General features: G+C 41.5%; 1 protein-coding gene across 1 annotated transcript in view; it reads right to left on the reverse strand.

The window, feature by feature from the left end:
- Start1 (Steroidogenic acute regulatory protein-like) overlaps nucleotides 1-17561 on the reverse strand; it is a 437354-nt gene that overhangs the window by 271094 nt on the left and 148699 nt on the right. Inside the window, 1 exon segment of the mRNA XM_067119201.1 lies at nucleotides 11750-11827. Within this exon segment, the coding sequence (XP_066975302.1) occupies nucleotides 11750-11827 (78 nt within the window).

Here is a 17561-nt window from a genome sequence, read left to right on the forward strand (position 1 = left end):
AAATAAGCTTTTAAAGTATTGACTGGACATAAAGACAGATCCTGTGGAAGGGGAATAATCTTCCAAGGAGACCATCTATTTTGTGGCTCCTCATTCTTTGCTAGAAAACTGAGGTCCGGAGGAAATCAACATGATTCGGCTCTCTAGAAAGAGCAGACAGTTCAGAAATTCTAGCTCCTGAGGCTAGACTTACTAAGAATAACGTTTTCCTTAACCCTTAAACGGCGAGCCTCTATTTACAAAAACGTCTCCAGTATGCCGCCGGCGTTCGGTGAGTTAGCGCCGAAGCGGAAAAAATTTTTTTTCAAAAAATCACAGCACGCTTAGTTTTTAAGATTAAGAGTTCATTTTTGGCTCCTTTTTTTGTCATTGCCTGAAGTTTAGTATGCAACCATCAGAAATGAAAAAATATCATTATCATATATAAATATTGGAATATATGACAGCAAAAAAAAAAAACTTATATAATTGTATACAAATCGCGCTGTAAGCACAACGGTTAAAGCTAATGAGTTAATTTTTTTAGTTGTATTGTACACTAAATTGCAATGATTTTGGTATATAACAAATTGTAAAACGATCAAAGCAACACAGAGAAAATATTATCACAAAATGATGCATGAATTGCTAACGCCGACGTAAAAAATGTTTTTTCAAAAATTCACCATAAATCGAAATATTGTGCTAGAGACTTCCCGTTTGTTGAAAAATGAAGCTAACTGATTGAATATTACTAGACTGTAAGTGTTTTAGCTTACAATTGCATTTTTCGACCATTTTGGTCGCGTTAAAGTTGACCAAAAGTCGAATTTTTTCTATTTATCGTGATTTATATGAAAATATTTCAAAAATGATAAAAGCTACAACCATGAGTTCTTTTCTGTTGTATTCTACATGAAATTGCGCACATTTTCATATATAAAACTTTATGTAACGACTAATATAAAACGGTGCAAATATTACGACAACGAGACGAAAAAGAATTTCTGAGATGTTCGGCCGAGTTATCAGCAAGAGACGTAAGGAAAATGTTTTTTCAAAATTCACCATAAATGGAAATATTGTGCTAGAGACTTCCAATTTATTGCAAAATGAAGGTAAACGATTGAATATTACTAGAATGTAAGAGTTTTAGCTTACAATTGCGTTTTTACCATTTTGGTCGAGTTAAAGTTGACCGAAGGTTGAAATTTTGGCAGTTATCGTGATTTATGTGAAAATATTTCAAAACTGATAAAAGCTACAACCATGAGCTATCTTTTGTTGTATTCTACATGAAATTGCGCACATTTTCATATATAAAAGTTTATGTAACGACTAATGTAAAACGATGCAAACATTATGACAACATGACGAAAGAATTTCTGAGATGTTCGGCCGAGTTACCGAGCGCAGACGTAAGGAAAAAGTTTTTTTTTCAGAAATTCACCATAAATCGAAATATTGTGCTAGAGACTTCCAGTTTGTTGCAAAATGAAGGTACATGATTGAATATTACTAGAATGTAAGAGTTTTAGCTTATAATTGCGTTTTTTTACCATTTCGGTCGAGTTAAAATTGACTGAAGCTTGAAATTTTGGCAGTTATCGTGATTTATATGAAAATATTTCAAAACTCATAAAAGCTACAACCATGAGTTATTTTCTGTTGTATTCTACATGAAATTGTGCACATTTCCATATATAAAACTTTATGTAACGACTAATATAAAACAGTGCAAACATTACGACAACGTGATTTAAAGAATTTCTGGCTGGACGTTAAGGAAAAAGTTTTTTCAAAATTCACCATAAATCGAAATATTGTGCTAGAGACTTCCAATTGTATGCAAAATGAAGGTAAATGATTGAATATTACTAGAATGTATGAGTTTTAGCTTACAATTGCGTTATTTTGCCATTTCAGTCGAGTCAAAGTTGACCGAAGGTTGAAATTTTGGCAGTTATCATGATTTATATGAAAATATTTCAAAACTGATAAAAGCTACAACCATGAGTTATTTTCTGTTGTATTGTACATGAAATTGCGCACATTTTCATGTATAAAACTTTATGTAACGGCTAATATAGAACAGTGCAAAAATTACGACAAAATGATGAAAGAATTTCTGAAATTTTCGTCGAGTTATCAGGCTGGCGTAAGAAAAAAGTTTTTTTCAAAAATTCACCATAAATCGAAATATTGTGCTAGAGACTTCCAATTTGTTGCAAAATGAAGGTACATGATTGAATATTACTAGAATGTAAGAGTTTTAGCTTACAATTGCGTTTTTCGACCATTTCGGTCGAGTCAAAGTTGACCGAAGGTTGAAATTTTTTGTGGTCGACGTACGGTACATCCACTTGGCACCCAACAGACAATTTTAGTCGACGTATGATACATCCAATAGGCGTTTAAGGGTTAACATACTCAGGTATGAACATAATTCGTTATCAGTGTCTGATGCCAATTTAAGTACGTCATTTAAGTACCAGGAAACCGTGTGTGGACGGGTTGCTGGTCTAAGACGAGCACATGCTTTAGGAATTGACGAAAAATATGAGTCTGTAAGGTTAATATTAAAGCCATGTAAAATCATTTTTCTCAACGCAGATTTTGTTGTAGTAATAGTACTAGTGGCCAATCCTTTCTCAAATAATGATCTGAAGAAAGAGATCGCTAGGTTCGTGGTCAATTCATGAGCTTCAGATTCCCTCAGAAATAATGCTAACTTTTTAACTGCTGAGTCATACTGTCTGAGAGTAGATTCCCTCTTATCTGATTCTATGAACAGTGTATTAAGAGGGTCAATGTTAGCATCTTTTTGCGCTGCAAATTTCATGAAGTCCATAAAGCTAGGGCATTCAGAATTCTTGAGGAAGCTGACACAGTCCGAGTTTGCACTACTTGTGTCAACCTTGGGTTGGGGATCTGTTTGTGCCATCTGTTCCAGTCGATTGACATCGCATCTGTGGAATGAGCTAGAGGATCTAGATTGGGAGCAACGTAACACGGAAGCTTGTGGTTGCTCTCTGTGGCAAACAGGTCTACCTGGAGACCCGGTACCTGAAGACAAATCCACTCGACGACTTCCTGTCCAAGGACCATTCCGACTCCAGCGGGTTGTCCTGGACAGTGAATCTGCAATGACATTCTGAACACCTGCCAGGTGGGTAGCTGACAGGTGCCAAAGATGTTTCCTTGCCAGAGAGAAAATTGCGATCATTACTTGATTGATATGGCTCGACTTGGAGCCCCCTCTGTTCAGGCAATGCACCACTACTGCACTGTCCAGCACCAGTCTGATGTGCATCTGTCTGGCTGGACGCAGTTTCTTTAGTGTTACAAATACTGCCATTGCCTCTAGAATGTTGATATGGAACTGGCGGAATACTGTCGACCATGTTCCTTGAACTTTCTTGTGTTGGGAGTATCCTCCCCATCTGCTTAGGGAAGCATCCGTATGGATCACTAGTGATGGAGGGGGAAATTGAAGAGGCACTGACCTTGCCAAACTCCAATATCTGTGGAATCAAAGACAGCTTGTCTCTGTTTCTGCTGTTGGCTCGTTTCCGCCATACCCTGTTTATATCCTTCAGTTTGGCTTTTAGCAGCAAGTCTGTTACTGAAGCGAACTAAAGAGAGCCTAGAACTCTTTCCTGGGCAATGACGAGAGGCTCTTTTGTTTTTGAGGAACTGTCTGGTAGCTTTGGCTATTTCCTTCCTTTTGGCTGGCGGAAGGACAGTTTGTGTGTGTTTAGGTCCCACTGGATTCCCAACCATTGAAATTGAGCCATGAACTAGACGGATTTCTTCCTGTTTATTTGGAAACCAAGGTATTCCAAGAAGTTGATTACTGTGAAAGTTGCTTTTCGACATTCCTTGACGTTGGATGCCCAAATTATCCAATCGCCCAGATATGCGCCAGCATAATCCCTTGGGCCCGTAGCTCTTGGACTACTGTCTCTGCCAGTTTGGTAAAGATTCTGGGCGCTATGTTGAACCCGAATGGCATGACTCTGAACGAGTACGCTTGTTTTCCTAGTCTGAACCCTAGGTAAGGGGAGAAGTTTCTCGCAACCGGAACGTGATAATATGCGTCTGAAAGATCTATGGAGGTGGTGATGGCCCCACAGGGAAGTAGGATCCGTACCTGCGAGATTGTAAGCATGCGAAACTTGTCGCATTGAATGTATAAGTTGAGACGAGACAGGTCCAGAATTACTCTTTGTTTGTCTGAGTCTTTCTTCGGGACACTGAACAGACGGCCTTGAAATTTCAAGCGTCTGACTTTCTTTATTGCCTTCTTTTGCAGAAGTTCTTTTGCAAAGTCCAGTAAGTCTTTGGATGGATGTTGATGGAATCTGACTGGCGGAGGAGGCCCCTTGCTCCAGCTCCATCCCAGACCTTTGGAGATTATGCTGTGGGCCCATGGGCTGAAGGTCCAATGGTCCCTGAAGAGGTATAATCTCCCGCCTACCTGTGGGGTCTCATTGATGGGGAGAGGCCTTACTTCCTCTATTTCCACGGCCTCCTCTTCCACGTGAGAGAGGTCTGGATGCTGCTCTACCTCTGTAGGCGGCTCTAGCCCTGCTTCCCCTCGCATGCCTATTGTAGCCTCGAAACGCCCCTTGGCTTTCAAACGAGGCGTTGAAAGCTGGGGACGTCACGAAGGCTGGCGGAGCAGAAGCTTGCTGAGCCAGCTGCATCAGTACGAACTGCTGCTGAGGTTGTGACTGAGATGTAGAAGGCTGGCCGATCTGTGAGACTGGTACCGCCTGAAGCACTGTTTGAGCCTGAGGTTTCTTAAAGCCCTGGAATCTCCTGAACCTTTTCCTTTCTTTAGGTTGAGGTCCGGAGGTCTCAGAGAACTTCCTCTTAAAAGGAAGGCCCCAGCGAGAGCGGAGACTCTGGTTTGCTCTAGTTGCCTCTGCCATAACATTATTGACCTCATCCTCTGGGAAGAGGTTAGGTCCCCAGATAGAGCTCTTCATGAGTCTATTGGGCTCATGTCTGATGGTGGTGTCTGCGAAGATGTGTTTCCTGCAGTTCTGTCTCGCTACCACAAAGTCGTAAAGGTCCGATTGGAAGGAAGCCAATAACGACTTCGTGAGGACCTGAAACAGAGGTTCGTCATTATAAGCTAATGCCGTTACCTCTGAGATGGTGACGGAATGCAGGGAGCGACTCAACCTGCACTTAGCCTCAAATTCCGCCTTGAGCAGAGCCTCCGGAATTCTGGGAAGTTGCTCGCTGAACAGGGAGGAGGCACACTCGGGATCGAGTTTCCCCACCGTAAAAGTTGCCGGAGCTCCCAACCAACACTCCGAATCTCCGGGGAAGAGAAGGGAGGTAGAATCTCTCTCCCGGAGTTGAGGCATGGGCTTGCCATCTATCCCAGCCTGGAGGGTCAGCTCTGCAATCTTAGTAGTGCAGGGGGTAGGGATGGCGTCACCTACAGAGAACATCGTAAAACTTCCCTTAAAGGGAGTAAGCTTCGTGTTCTCGCACTCCCATTCAGTGAGAGCGCGCATTAGGGTGGATTGAGCTTGGTCCCTGGGAAAGATGACTGTTTCTTTCGGGAGCTTGTCAGACATAATCCAGGCTTCTTCCGTTAACCTGACAAAGCCTGGATAGGGAGGCACTAGGTTGGCTGGAAAGAACTCCAGTTCTTCCAGACGACGAGTGCCCAAACCCTCAATAGTCAGTGTGCCATTATGCAGGGGAGCAAGCAGGGCCAGCCGCCATGGGTTTCCCTTATCAAAGGGGGGCAGTTTGGAGGCATCCGGGACAACATGTGATTGTTGTGCTGCTCCGGATCGGATGAATCCGGAGAGCAAGCTTTGCTGGGCCTGTACCTTTTGTGCCAATGACAGCACTGACTCTCCGGAGGTCTGCAAGCTTGTGACAACGTGAGTTGAAAGATCATGTAGCCTAGCTTCTACCTTGGAGTCGATTTTCTGCATCAGCAGTTCGACGAAGGCCTCAGAGTCAAAGCTAGGCTGTGGGGGCTTAGCCTTTGGATCTCTGGACCTCGACCCCTTAGAAGAGGGAGTAGCCTTACTTGAGAACGTCACCGGTTTGGGAGCTAGTGACGACCTAGAGGGAGCTGGCGGATTAGACCTTTGAGGTCTAGAGGACTTTGGTAAGTCCTTCTTTTTCAGAGATTTCACCTTGGGCATAACAGACCGAGATCTGTCCACAAGGTTAGCTGACTTCTGAAATCCCTGGAAGGAAGACGAAGAAGAAGAAGGTGAACTAAATAAGGTCCTATCTAAACTAACCTCACCTGCCTCACTTACCGCCCTACTTTCTCCCTGTTGGTCATCCACGCTCATGGGCTCCAGGTGGATGTTAATAGCTGCCACCTCTTCCGCCACCTCTCCGCACAGGTTGTCATCTTGGGAGGGTTGCGTCTCTTGCCTGATCTTCTCGATGAGTGGGGCGGCCAACTCCCTCGGTAATGCGGCGGAGATCCGGGCACCAGGATAGAGGAGATTACAGATCTCCTCCGAGAGCACGTAGGGGTTGCCAGATGCAACGTTCCTCCCAAATCCGCCAACCCAGGTCTTCAGGGTTGACAGCGAAGAGGCACGGATTGCTGGGTTAGACTGGAAGAGAAGGTAGGACTTACTGAAAATATTCTCCCAATTTTCGTATATATCCATATGAGCCATCAATATCAAAAAAGGGGACTAAAGGTTAGCAGTCTCCCATCACTTACCGACTCATTGGACACCAGCTCGTAAAGAGCGTAGCAAATTTTACAGCTGTCCGGGTGCCAAACGGTCAGGTCCCCAACATGCACTGCACAGCTGGAGTGCGAGCGGCACACCTCGTGTCCGCACGGTTGCTGGAGAACGGCCGAGCACCCTGGCTCCTGACAACGTACCATCTGTAAGTGAAATGATGGTACATGAGTATCATTAAGGCAAGACTCGCCGGACTAAGTCCGGCGGCCACAGATTACCTTAACATAGATTATGGGTGATGATACATGTGAATCAACAAGGCAAAACCCGCCGGAACAGAGTCCGGCAGCAAGAATCTAAAACATAGCTTAAACTACCGAATGGTTAACTTATTATATATATGTTATAAACAGGTACTCTATGACACCCCGCCGTGAATAGTCACTGAAATCTCATTGTGTCTCATAATATGGGAACGGCGTAATAGGGGCGGAGTAGGGGGGTCGCATATAGCCCCTTCTCAAACGCCCAGGGCGGAAACCATATAATGGAAACCGCCAACAACCGTGACCCATGTCCACCGGAGTGGTTAACTGGACAAAAAACAACGAAAAATCAGACTAGCCCGGCGGAGAAGTGAATTCTAACATATCGTAACTGTTATTATGCATCCACGGACGATGTTCGACGCTCCAGCTACTAACTACTAAAAGCAATTAGAAGCGAGCTAACGAAACACCGCCCGTAGGGGAAAGGTAGAGAGTGGCGGAAACCCGGCAAATAGCGACCGGTCAGGTGGGTAGCACCCTCCGGACGCGGACTATAACCTCCTTACGGGGGTGCCGAACGCAAGCGAACGACTTTCCTCTTACGAGGACAACGCTCAGGCAACGTCGCCAAATTCTAATCGTTAAGGTAAAAAAGCGGGACTAGGGTACATACACGAAAATACGGAGTTAACTGATCCTAACCTACCCGCCAAAAACCAAAGCTACTTGGCCTGGTCAGGAAGGCCAGGATTAATGCCACTGGTGTGGGGAGAGAAGGACCTTCGTCCTAACTCAGCCACACTCCCCAAAACCGAGATAGCTTGGTCAGGTGGCAAAATATGAAGTGAGGAGCCCTCTCACTAATCTTACCTTACCTTCCAAAACCTAACGGCCTGGCCAGGTGGGCTAAATGTGAATGAGGAACTCGTTCAATAGCCTAACCTCACCTTCCAAAAACCTAACGGCCTGGTCAGGTGGGCTAAGTGTGAACGGAGGAACCCCTCACTAGCCTAACCCTCCTCCCCCAAAACCGTAAGACGGCCTGGTCGGGAGAGCTAGGTAGCCTGAACATCGTGTAAGAGCATTGTCATGCCTAGCCTCGGTAGGTTAGGCTAGTTAACTACCTTATATTAGAAATAAAACTACCTAGTATATGAACAACCAAAATATAAGAGTCAACCATTCGTGATGTGGGTTACCCTAGGATTAAACCTATATAAATACACATATAAATACATAATTGACTCGGCGGCAGAGAAGGTCCAGGAAACACGGGTTATATTGGTAACATTAGGTACCCAAAATGACCTCCCCTGACGCCGAATCGCATGCATAAATTAATCCAGGAATGGACATGTCATCCATCCTTGTACACTCGGCAAGAGAAGTGAAGATACAGTTTTCTTTAGATTTCGTTCATCGAATTTTAATTTTTTTCTTACAGAAAACACAAAATCTCGGTAAATTTACTCTAGAATATAAAAATACAATGCAAATTATATCATATATGTTAAATCTGCAAAACAAAAACGTTCAGATACTTAAAAACACCATGCATGTCCGAAGTAATCAGAATTTCTCAGATGACTTCGTTCATAGAGATCTAAAAGATAGTGTATGGATATCTCGGTGTAGTACTGTTTATCAGAACGGCAATATTTACTCGTTTTCCGTTATGGACAGGCTTATTATTGCATCATCATACGAGGTAGTGATAATTTCTTTAATTTTTACACATTCATATTTGTATTTCACTGTGTTAAAAGTCAGCTGGAATTAATGGCAGTAAATGTTGCGACAGCTACGGTAAGTTGACCAAATCTATTTAAATCTGCAAGAGCGTTCTCTATGATGTGTGGAGCACTTCAGCGGGAAAACACAAGTAACTGGATGTTTCTTGACGTTGCCATAGTTTCTCTCTCTCTCTCTCTCTCTCTCTCTCTCTCTCTCTCTCTCTCTCTCCATTGCTAAAACATACTATACAAATATAGTATCGCTCAATCAAAAAAAAAAAAAAATAATGAAATGACTAGCTCTACATATAGGCCTAGGCTTACACAACAGCAACTCTCTCTCTCTCTCTCTCTCTCTCTCTCTCTCTCTCTCTCTCTCTCTCTCCTCATCGTAACATTGCATTCATTCCTTTATTGTTCCCCACGTTTTTCCTTGGACATTGCTCAAATTTAACTCTTGATTTCACTATGGAAGATCGAGTTTCCAATTATGCAAGCATTCCGTTCATTGTGGTGTCATAAATTCATTTGTGTAAGGTTAATTGGTAGGTTACGTCGAAAAATGTTTATTTTGCTCAGAACTGTTGCTGCAAATTACAACTTGAACGAATACTGTAAAGCTTACTACTGCATTTAAGTATCAATGATGTCAGAATCGTAGAATATGATTGAAAGTTATAGGTCAAGCAAATAACCAACACACTAAGACTGAAGCTCCTCCCCTTTCTAAAGTTGCCAGATGTCGCATTATTGAGCAATATATGTCCGAAGATTTAAAAAAACTGTATCTTCACTTTTTTTGCCGAGTGTACATATCAGCTACCATCATGATCCAATAATTTACACCATCGAGAAGGAACCAGCTCGCTGGTGGAGGAAAGAGACAGATAAAAAGACTCAAATTCTATTATCAGAAAAGGGTGAGCCTAGTTCTGTTGTGATACCCGGTTCCTCATCTCCTACCAGCGACCTGGTAAATTCTCCAATTAAGCTCCAAACTGAATGGAGTATAGATAAAAACTAGGAGAATTCGTTCTTTTAATAGAAAAGTTGAGATTGAAGGTCGAAAACGGGAAAGGCACACATACAATATTAACGTACAATTCATAAATACGATGCCTCTTGCGTTAAACAAACCAATCAGAAATAGTACTCAACTTAGGTGGTGGGAAACTCTCGGTGGAGGACATGATGATCTGCCAAAAAACGGAACACAATCACATAACCAAATTTTACGTGTTCTCGTAGCTGTGCTAAGATTGGAATGAAAATGGCGGTCGCGTGGGAGACCTAGTGGGTGAGCGGGAGGCAATCCTTAGTACAGCATACCCAAATTTGGGACTTTGAGAATAGAGAGATCTATAGGATGAAGACCTGTGATAGTGGCTTCCACTCACCCCTAGTGCATACCGACACCATTATGGTGCTCGATCCGGGGGTAGTAACCCCGGCATTATGGATAGCTTTTTTCTCTGGTATATTTAGCAATAGTTATACCTAGAAATGTGTGCTATTGGAACCATTTCACTGGGTGACACAGGTCGGGCCCAGAAATATAGCTAGATTTTCTCCTGGGGGTGGTGCTGCGGTCTCTTACTCGGTGTACGAACTTCCCACGGGCTATGCTCACCAAATTTGACTCACTCTTAATAGAAATATACGGAAATCACAGGAAATTTAACTCCTCCTGATGACTCACGTTGGAGTCTCACTCGCCAGTTGTAGTAACAGCGAGAAAACTATTATAAGGAAAATAGAGAAGACTCTATACAAGATCAATGCCTGATGCAGTTATTTCTTTCAACAGTACATAATCAATACTTACATATACTTTATATGTATAATTTAAATTTTGTTGAGAAGGCTGCCTCCCACATAAAGCTATATAACTGCCCTATGTTACAATCCTCTCCAAGGATTGTAGTTAGAATAAAATTACCTTCTCTGTCACAACCCCAGGACAGGAACCTACGTCTCAAATTACCAAGGCTGGGACACTCGACCAGCAAATGTCTTACAGTCAAGAGCGTGATATAGTCATCACAAAATGGAGGATTTTCATGGGACATCAAGAACCCATAAGTGAGTCTTGAATGTCCAATCTGCATAACATCGTTTCTTGTCTCCTTGGCATATACCAAGGAGACACTGATGATGGCATTTTTTAATTTGTTGCAATATTTTCCCACTGGGACTACCAACTCTTTTTAGTTTTCTGACCTACTGCAGGATATAAATCCTGATACGGCAATAAGCATCTTCTGGGTTCTGGGGAGCTGACTCCTGACTTTGCGAGTTGGTCAGCTTCTCATTCCCAACTACCCCAGCATGGAAGGCACCCAAAAAAATTTACTTCTCCCCCTCTTCTTTCACTAAAAGCAGTCATTCCAATACTGTACATCTAAAACCAGAGGGTTCAAGAGTTAAAAGATTCCTGCAAAAGAATTTCCATTTTTAGTTGTAGAATAAGTGGTAAAAATTTGAAGCAAATCCCTTCTGTCATAAGGTAGAAGCAGTCATTTACTTTATAATGGGGCCTTATGGCGTCAGCAAGCCCCTTAAAAGAGATCTGTGGTTAAAATAAGTGTAATTACACTGTATTACATACTTCAGAATGGGAAATCCTAGTTAAGCGACGGTATAAAAACAGTTCCTTAAGCAAATATTTTTGTAAGTGATTGCACCTTGTTCCACTGTGAGAGCACATGCTCTGAAATTCTAAGATCTGTGGTTAAAAGAAGTAAAACTGTCTCAGCCTACCATCTTCCACACCCCATGATTTTGAAACATCACTGTTAACTCAATTACATAGCAACGGAATTCGGCGATTCTGACTAAGACTAAAATGTCCCCTGTCAAAACAACACTACCAGGAACTCACTACACTTCAATCATCATTTTCATTGTAAGATTACATAAAATTTACACTATCCATTACAGTTTGGTATTTTGACTGACATGCACTGTACTTCAATATTGTTTATGTTTTGTCATCTTTTATAAAATCACTTCAAATAATTTCCCTAAATGAGAAAGATCAACCATTTGTTGCTATTTAAAAATTCATCATACTTACAGCTACAAGCCACCAGTGATTGATGTGTAGGAGGGCATAAAACAAGAGTAGAATTGTGAACCTTGAGGATGCAACCATCTGAAAATATTAAATAAAAATGGAACTGTGAGTAACAAAGCTTTTTAAAATTATTACATATTTTACAGAATCATATAAACTACAGTACCACATCACAAATCCATACTAATTCAAAATTGTTTCATTCACAGTATTTCTATTAATCTGGTAATCAAGAGATTACCAGATTAATAGAGCCAAGGGCCCTATCGGATAATTCCAAAATCTAGATACCTGCAAGTTAAGGGTGTAAAATGGAAACCCTGTAGCCACACATAACCATCAATGCAGTATACTTATTAACAACAACCATCACACTTTAAACTGAAAACTTTACACAAAAGGCAATTATCTACCCTTTCCCCCATATTTGTAACAAAATATAGTGTGTAAATACACTTAAAAAAAAGCAATCCCTCTTTTTCTCTCTTGTAAACAACACAATTCAGTAAGTAGGTAGCCTACCTATGTTTACCAAAGACCTACCAAGGTTTTATGACCATTAATGTATCTTTACACAGCAACTTTCTTATCAGTTGTTACCATATTGTATTATCATACATGAGATACAAAATGTTTGTGTGTGAACTATTCATTTGGGTTGGGTGTTACACTTACAGTAATGTACCCATTTGCTTAAGTCAAATAGGCTATTACAGATGTATTCAAGATACAGGTAATGGTAATTAAACTAATATTTTACTTACTGAACCCATTTATACAGTATTATTATTATGTTATATCATCATCTTTAATATAATAAAAACTGATCATCCACCATATCAATTCAAGTAGGGTAGGCTAATGTTTACATTCTCAGAATCAGCTGATTGTGCCTACTTGCAAAAGAATTAGGAAAATAATTTTCTGGTTGATAAAGGGAACAAATATATCACTGGAATTATTTTTATTTTTGTAAATAAATATAAAACAGGAATACAAAGGTAAACTAACATACTTTAAGTTAAAGTAAACTCATACAAAGGTAAACTAACATACTTTATGTTAAAGTAAACTCCCTCAAAATTGCAAAACAGCTGTTTCCAGATTCATTTGTTTACCTCATGCTCAATGTTGTTTATGACAGTTCTTTGGTAAGCTTTACTTGTACTTGTTTGCCTGTGTGTGTGTGTGTGTGTGTTTTTTTCATCTACAAGTGGCATTTCATCAATGTTGACGTTCCTGTCTCTACATGGTGTGAGTTCGTGAGTGTGTTTTTTTTTTAGACCAGTTTCACATTTTCCTTTTTTTTTTACTTTGCTTGATTTACTGTACCGTACAATATTTCATTTTAAGTTTAGCTGACTCCAAGTAAGATTGTCATGCATATCATAACAGTACACAAGATTGATTTTTTGATTGATTTATGACTACTAAAACTGACATCACAACACCTAAGTTATTGATGTCATATTAAAATTAAATAGGAAACTAAAAGGATAAATAAATTTAAAAAGGGCTTCATATAAGAAATATCTGAAAGTATATAATTTAATCATATCTGTAAATTCATATACACTATATACTGTATACATAATCAGTGTGTTCAGTATATGGTTTAAAATTTGTCAAGGAGGCCCGCCTCCCTCACAAAGATTTGTAACTGCTCTATATTACAATCTTCAGACAATCCTCACTGAGGATTGTAGCTAGGATAAAATGTCCTTCTCTGTCATGTCCCCAGGACAAATTTCCAAGACTGGGATATTCAACTAGCAAATGTCTCACAATCATGGACACAATATAGTCATCGGAAAATGGAGGATTTTCATGGGATATCAAGAACCCATGAGTGAGTCTTGTATGACCAATCCTCAACCTGCACAACAGTTTCTTGCCTCCTTGGCATATGAGGATATGACCAAGCAGACGCTTATGATGTAATGCTGCACATTTTTTGGTTCGTAAAAATATTTTCCCAAAGGGACTGCCAAAAATCTTTAATTTTCTGATCTATTAAGGGATATAAATCCCACCAATATGGTAGTGCACATACATCTGGGTTCTGGGGAAGTGATGGCTGACTCAGCAAGTTGACCAGCCTGCTCGTTCCCAACCACCCCACCATGGGAAGGGACACAGCAAAAATTTATTTCTTTACCTCTCCTTTCCACTAAAAACAGCCACTCCAATATCTCTGAAATCAAAGGGTTTAAAGAGTTAAAAGATTCCAACGGCTGAAGGTGTTAAAAGATTCCAACAACTGAAGAACACTTCTCAAGTTGCAATATATAGTAAAACTATTTCCATTCTGAGTTAAAATTTCCTTTAAGGCTATTCCAACTCATTCAGAATAAGTAGAGCATTTCAAATTGTAAGTGTTATCATATAGCCTAAACGATTTGAAATGTACTAACCTAATCGTAGCCTAAGTCCTATACTACAACACCCAGGTTACTTCATTCATATGCTATTCCAAATTGCACTAAAACTTGGTTGTACAATGGCCATTGGCTAAGACTGAATACAGAACGTATCGTTCTGAGGGTGACTTGAAAAAAGGAGGACTAATCCTAGCTCTGATGTTTCTACCTGGCACACTCTTGGTTCCCTGTGTACCCCATAAATGGATCAGTAGTCACAAGTCTCGAACACTTTATACAAAAATTTTGAATGACTCCAGCCAATGATACACCTAAGTCATTGAGAGAGGATGAGGGAACCAGAGATGGAGGAGCAGAATACATTCGAGCCGATCCAAACTCTGAAGAATCGATGGTTGATGAAGGCAATGGACAATCTCTGGAAAGAGGAGACAATATTGTGCATGTACTGAAGGATGGTCATATAATGCGGCCATAAAAAAAGCCTCGTTCATCCCTCATGCGTCCAAAATGGACTCAGTCAGGAGGGGATGGCTGAAGCTGCCCCTTAGACATGATGTCGGGAATGGTCTCAATCAGACAAGGTCAGCTGAAGCTGTCCCTCAGACACAATGTAGCCTCCCGTAGGGCCACTGGTTCATCTTCTCGTGGCTATGGCCTACATATTTATCCTATGATAATCCCAAGGTTGAATAGGAACAATTAGACCTTTATGTATTGGAAAACTTTCCCAAGTGTAAAACTCAATGACTGTATTCATGTAAGAACAACCAAAGTTGAGTAGGAACAATTAACCTAAAATTCCTGTCCTACTTGTATGTCGAAGTACCCATGGATGAATGGAGTCCTGAAAGGATGACACTCATTTAACAACAGTCACGAGGGTCTGGGAGAATGATCCAGTTCATTCGGACATGGTCGTTACCAGAAACGGATGCTGACCACTCTAGGAAATTCCTGTCGTAGTCCCCTTGGATGAAAACGGTTTCACTTAGAAGTGAGTGGGGGAGGGAAAGCAAGACATGCCTACTATTCACATGAACATGGGTGGTTGCTGTGTTCCAGACATTTACGGGAGTCCCACCAATGACCTTCACGGAAGCACCATCGATGCCATTCGCCTGACTGTGGAGGTAGAATCGCTCTCGGAAGGGCGATCTCGTTCGCCAGGGGACTTTTCTTAAAAGGTAGAGGGGAGGTGCAGCCCCACAGAGCCATGGAGATGATGATCTTGATCGCAACCTTGTGAATGTGGGGGGGGGGGGGTGGCTGTTACAGACGTCCCAAAGATGTTAGCCAATCATCCACGCAATCGTTGTGGCAGGAAACGTTCTCTGAGGAACGATCCATCCACTATGAAACCTTCACATGAACAAGGGGAAAAACTATCAGAGGAGCTGTATTGTTCTTCTCTAAACCTCCACATGGATGTGGATGGGAATGTGGCCCCAGATGTGCCCTGCCATGGCAACGTTTTAGAGCAGGAATGTGAGGGAATGAAGAAACATCCACATACTTGACACTCACTCAGGCTAAGTAGAAGAAACTCCAAGTCTATGTCCATAGACAGGGGATGGAAGAAAACAGTGAAAACAACCAAAGGGAGTTGTACAGTCGACCCCCCATATTAGCAGATGTTAGGATAACAACCAACCACGAACACTGAAAAGCCACGATATATTGGAATCCCCCGCCCTCTAAAAAAGGGATTTTGACGAAGGAAAAATCTATTTCTGGAGAGGGGACCGTGTCACCCGGTGAAAAAGTCCATTCAGCACTTATTTCTAGGTAATTCCCTTGCTAGATACAAGAGAAAGCTAAATGAAATGCTGGAGTTATTACCCCAGAGCGAGCTCCATCAGATGGAGTCGTCGTATGGAAAAGGGTGAACTACAAAACACGGAACCTTATCCCATAGAGATCCCAAAGTCAAAAGTCCCACAGGAGGTGCCAAGCATAAACCATGCACCACTCATGACAGCACACAAAACAATCGCTAGCCGTATTCCATGAAAGCATCACCACCAGAATGATGTTTACTAAGTGAGTGGACATGACACATGATGGAGGTAGCAGACACACGGTCCCCTCTCCAGCCAGATTTTTCCTCTCGCCAAATCCCTTTTCTGGATCGGGTCCCGTGTCACCCGGTGAAAAATTAACAGAGAAATAAATATCATTCTTAAACTAAAGAGATAATAATTCTAAGGGGAACAGAAGACCGAAGGTCCAAAAAGAATTTTTTTATTTTAATCACTAGTAACAATAACAATAATGTACAAATGAAACTGATGTTAGCTTAAAATTAACATGACAATATGAAAAATATACATAAACAAAATAACTATACAATATTGAAAACCTTATAACTTAAATGTGTCATTTAGACAAACATATAGATAACACAGCCAGGTGAGAAGTCAAGGCAAGCCTGACTGAAATGACCGTAAGGGGATAACTGAGGCAGTGGAGAGGAAATGACTAGGAATCAGAAAGGGGAACCAGAGGAGGAACAACGCCTCGCCGCGACTACTGGAGAATTTAAGAGCTTCTGGCGATTTCTAATAGTGACGCTTGAAAACCAAGGGTGACTTCCCAAATCGTACCTGCAAGATCCGTGAAATTCATGTAATGAAAGTAATTAATGGAGGTGGCCACAGCCCTAATATCATGAACTCTGGGACTGAGCTCAGGGTTAGCCTGTTTGATAAAGCAAAGGATCTGCTGTTCAATGAGCAGACATAGAGAGAGATTTACCCTCCTTCCCTGATAAAGAGAGGCCTAGAAGAGATGGTGAGAGGACCTGCCCAATAAGCCCTCAAAGTATGAACTGGGCACAGGGACAAGGTCTGAGGCAGGGGGAGAATTTTCCAAGGCCACCACCTATGCTATGGATCTTCATTTTTGGCCAGGAAGGTAGGGTGAGGAATCAGCAAAACCTCCCGATGGAAGGAAGTCGATGGTTGGGCTCCTAGAGAGTGCAGACAGCTCTGAAATCTCTAGGCAATCAAAGCTAGGCTAACTAAGAACAACGCTTTCTCAACAAGGAAAGGTAGGAGCAAGACTGGTTATCATATCTGAGGTTAACTTCAAATATCGCCATTTAAAACCAGGAAACCGTATGTGATGGATTACTGGCCTCAGACGTACATGCTTTAGGTAGAAGAAAAGTAAGGGTCTGTGAGGTCAATTTTGAAACCATACAAGAACACTTCGTAGTTTCACTTTGACTGTAGTAACAGTACTAGCGGCTAAACCTTTTCCTGCAAACAGCAGACTAAAAGGAGATTGTTAAATTTATACATTACTGTAGCCTCAGATTCTTTCAAAAGAGTAGTTTCAATTGCTGAGTCGTACTGACGAAGAGTGGAGACCCGCTTATCTGATTCCAAGAACATGGTATTGACAGGATCAATGTTAGCATCCCTTTG

The sequence above is a fragment of the Macrobrachium rosenbergii genome, chromosome 16 (assembly GCF_040412425.1).
Source record: "Macrobrachium rosenbergii isolate ZJJX-2024 chromosome 16, ASM4041242v1, whole genome shotgun sequence".
Lineage (NCBI taxonomy): Eukaryota > Metazoa > Arthropoda > Malacostraca > Decapoda > Palaemonidae > Macrobrachium > Macrobrachium rosenbergii.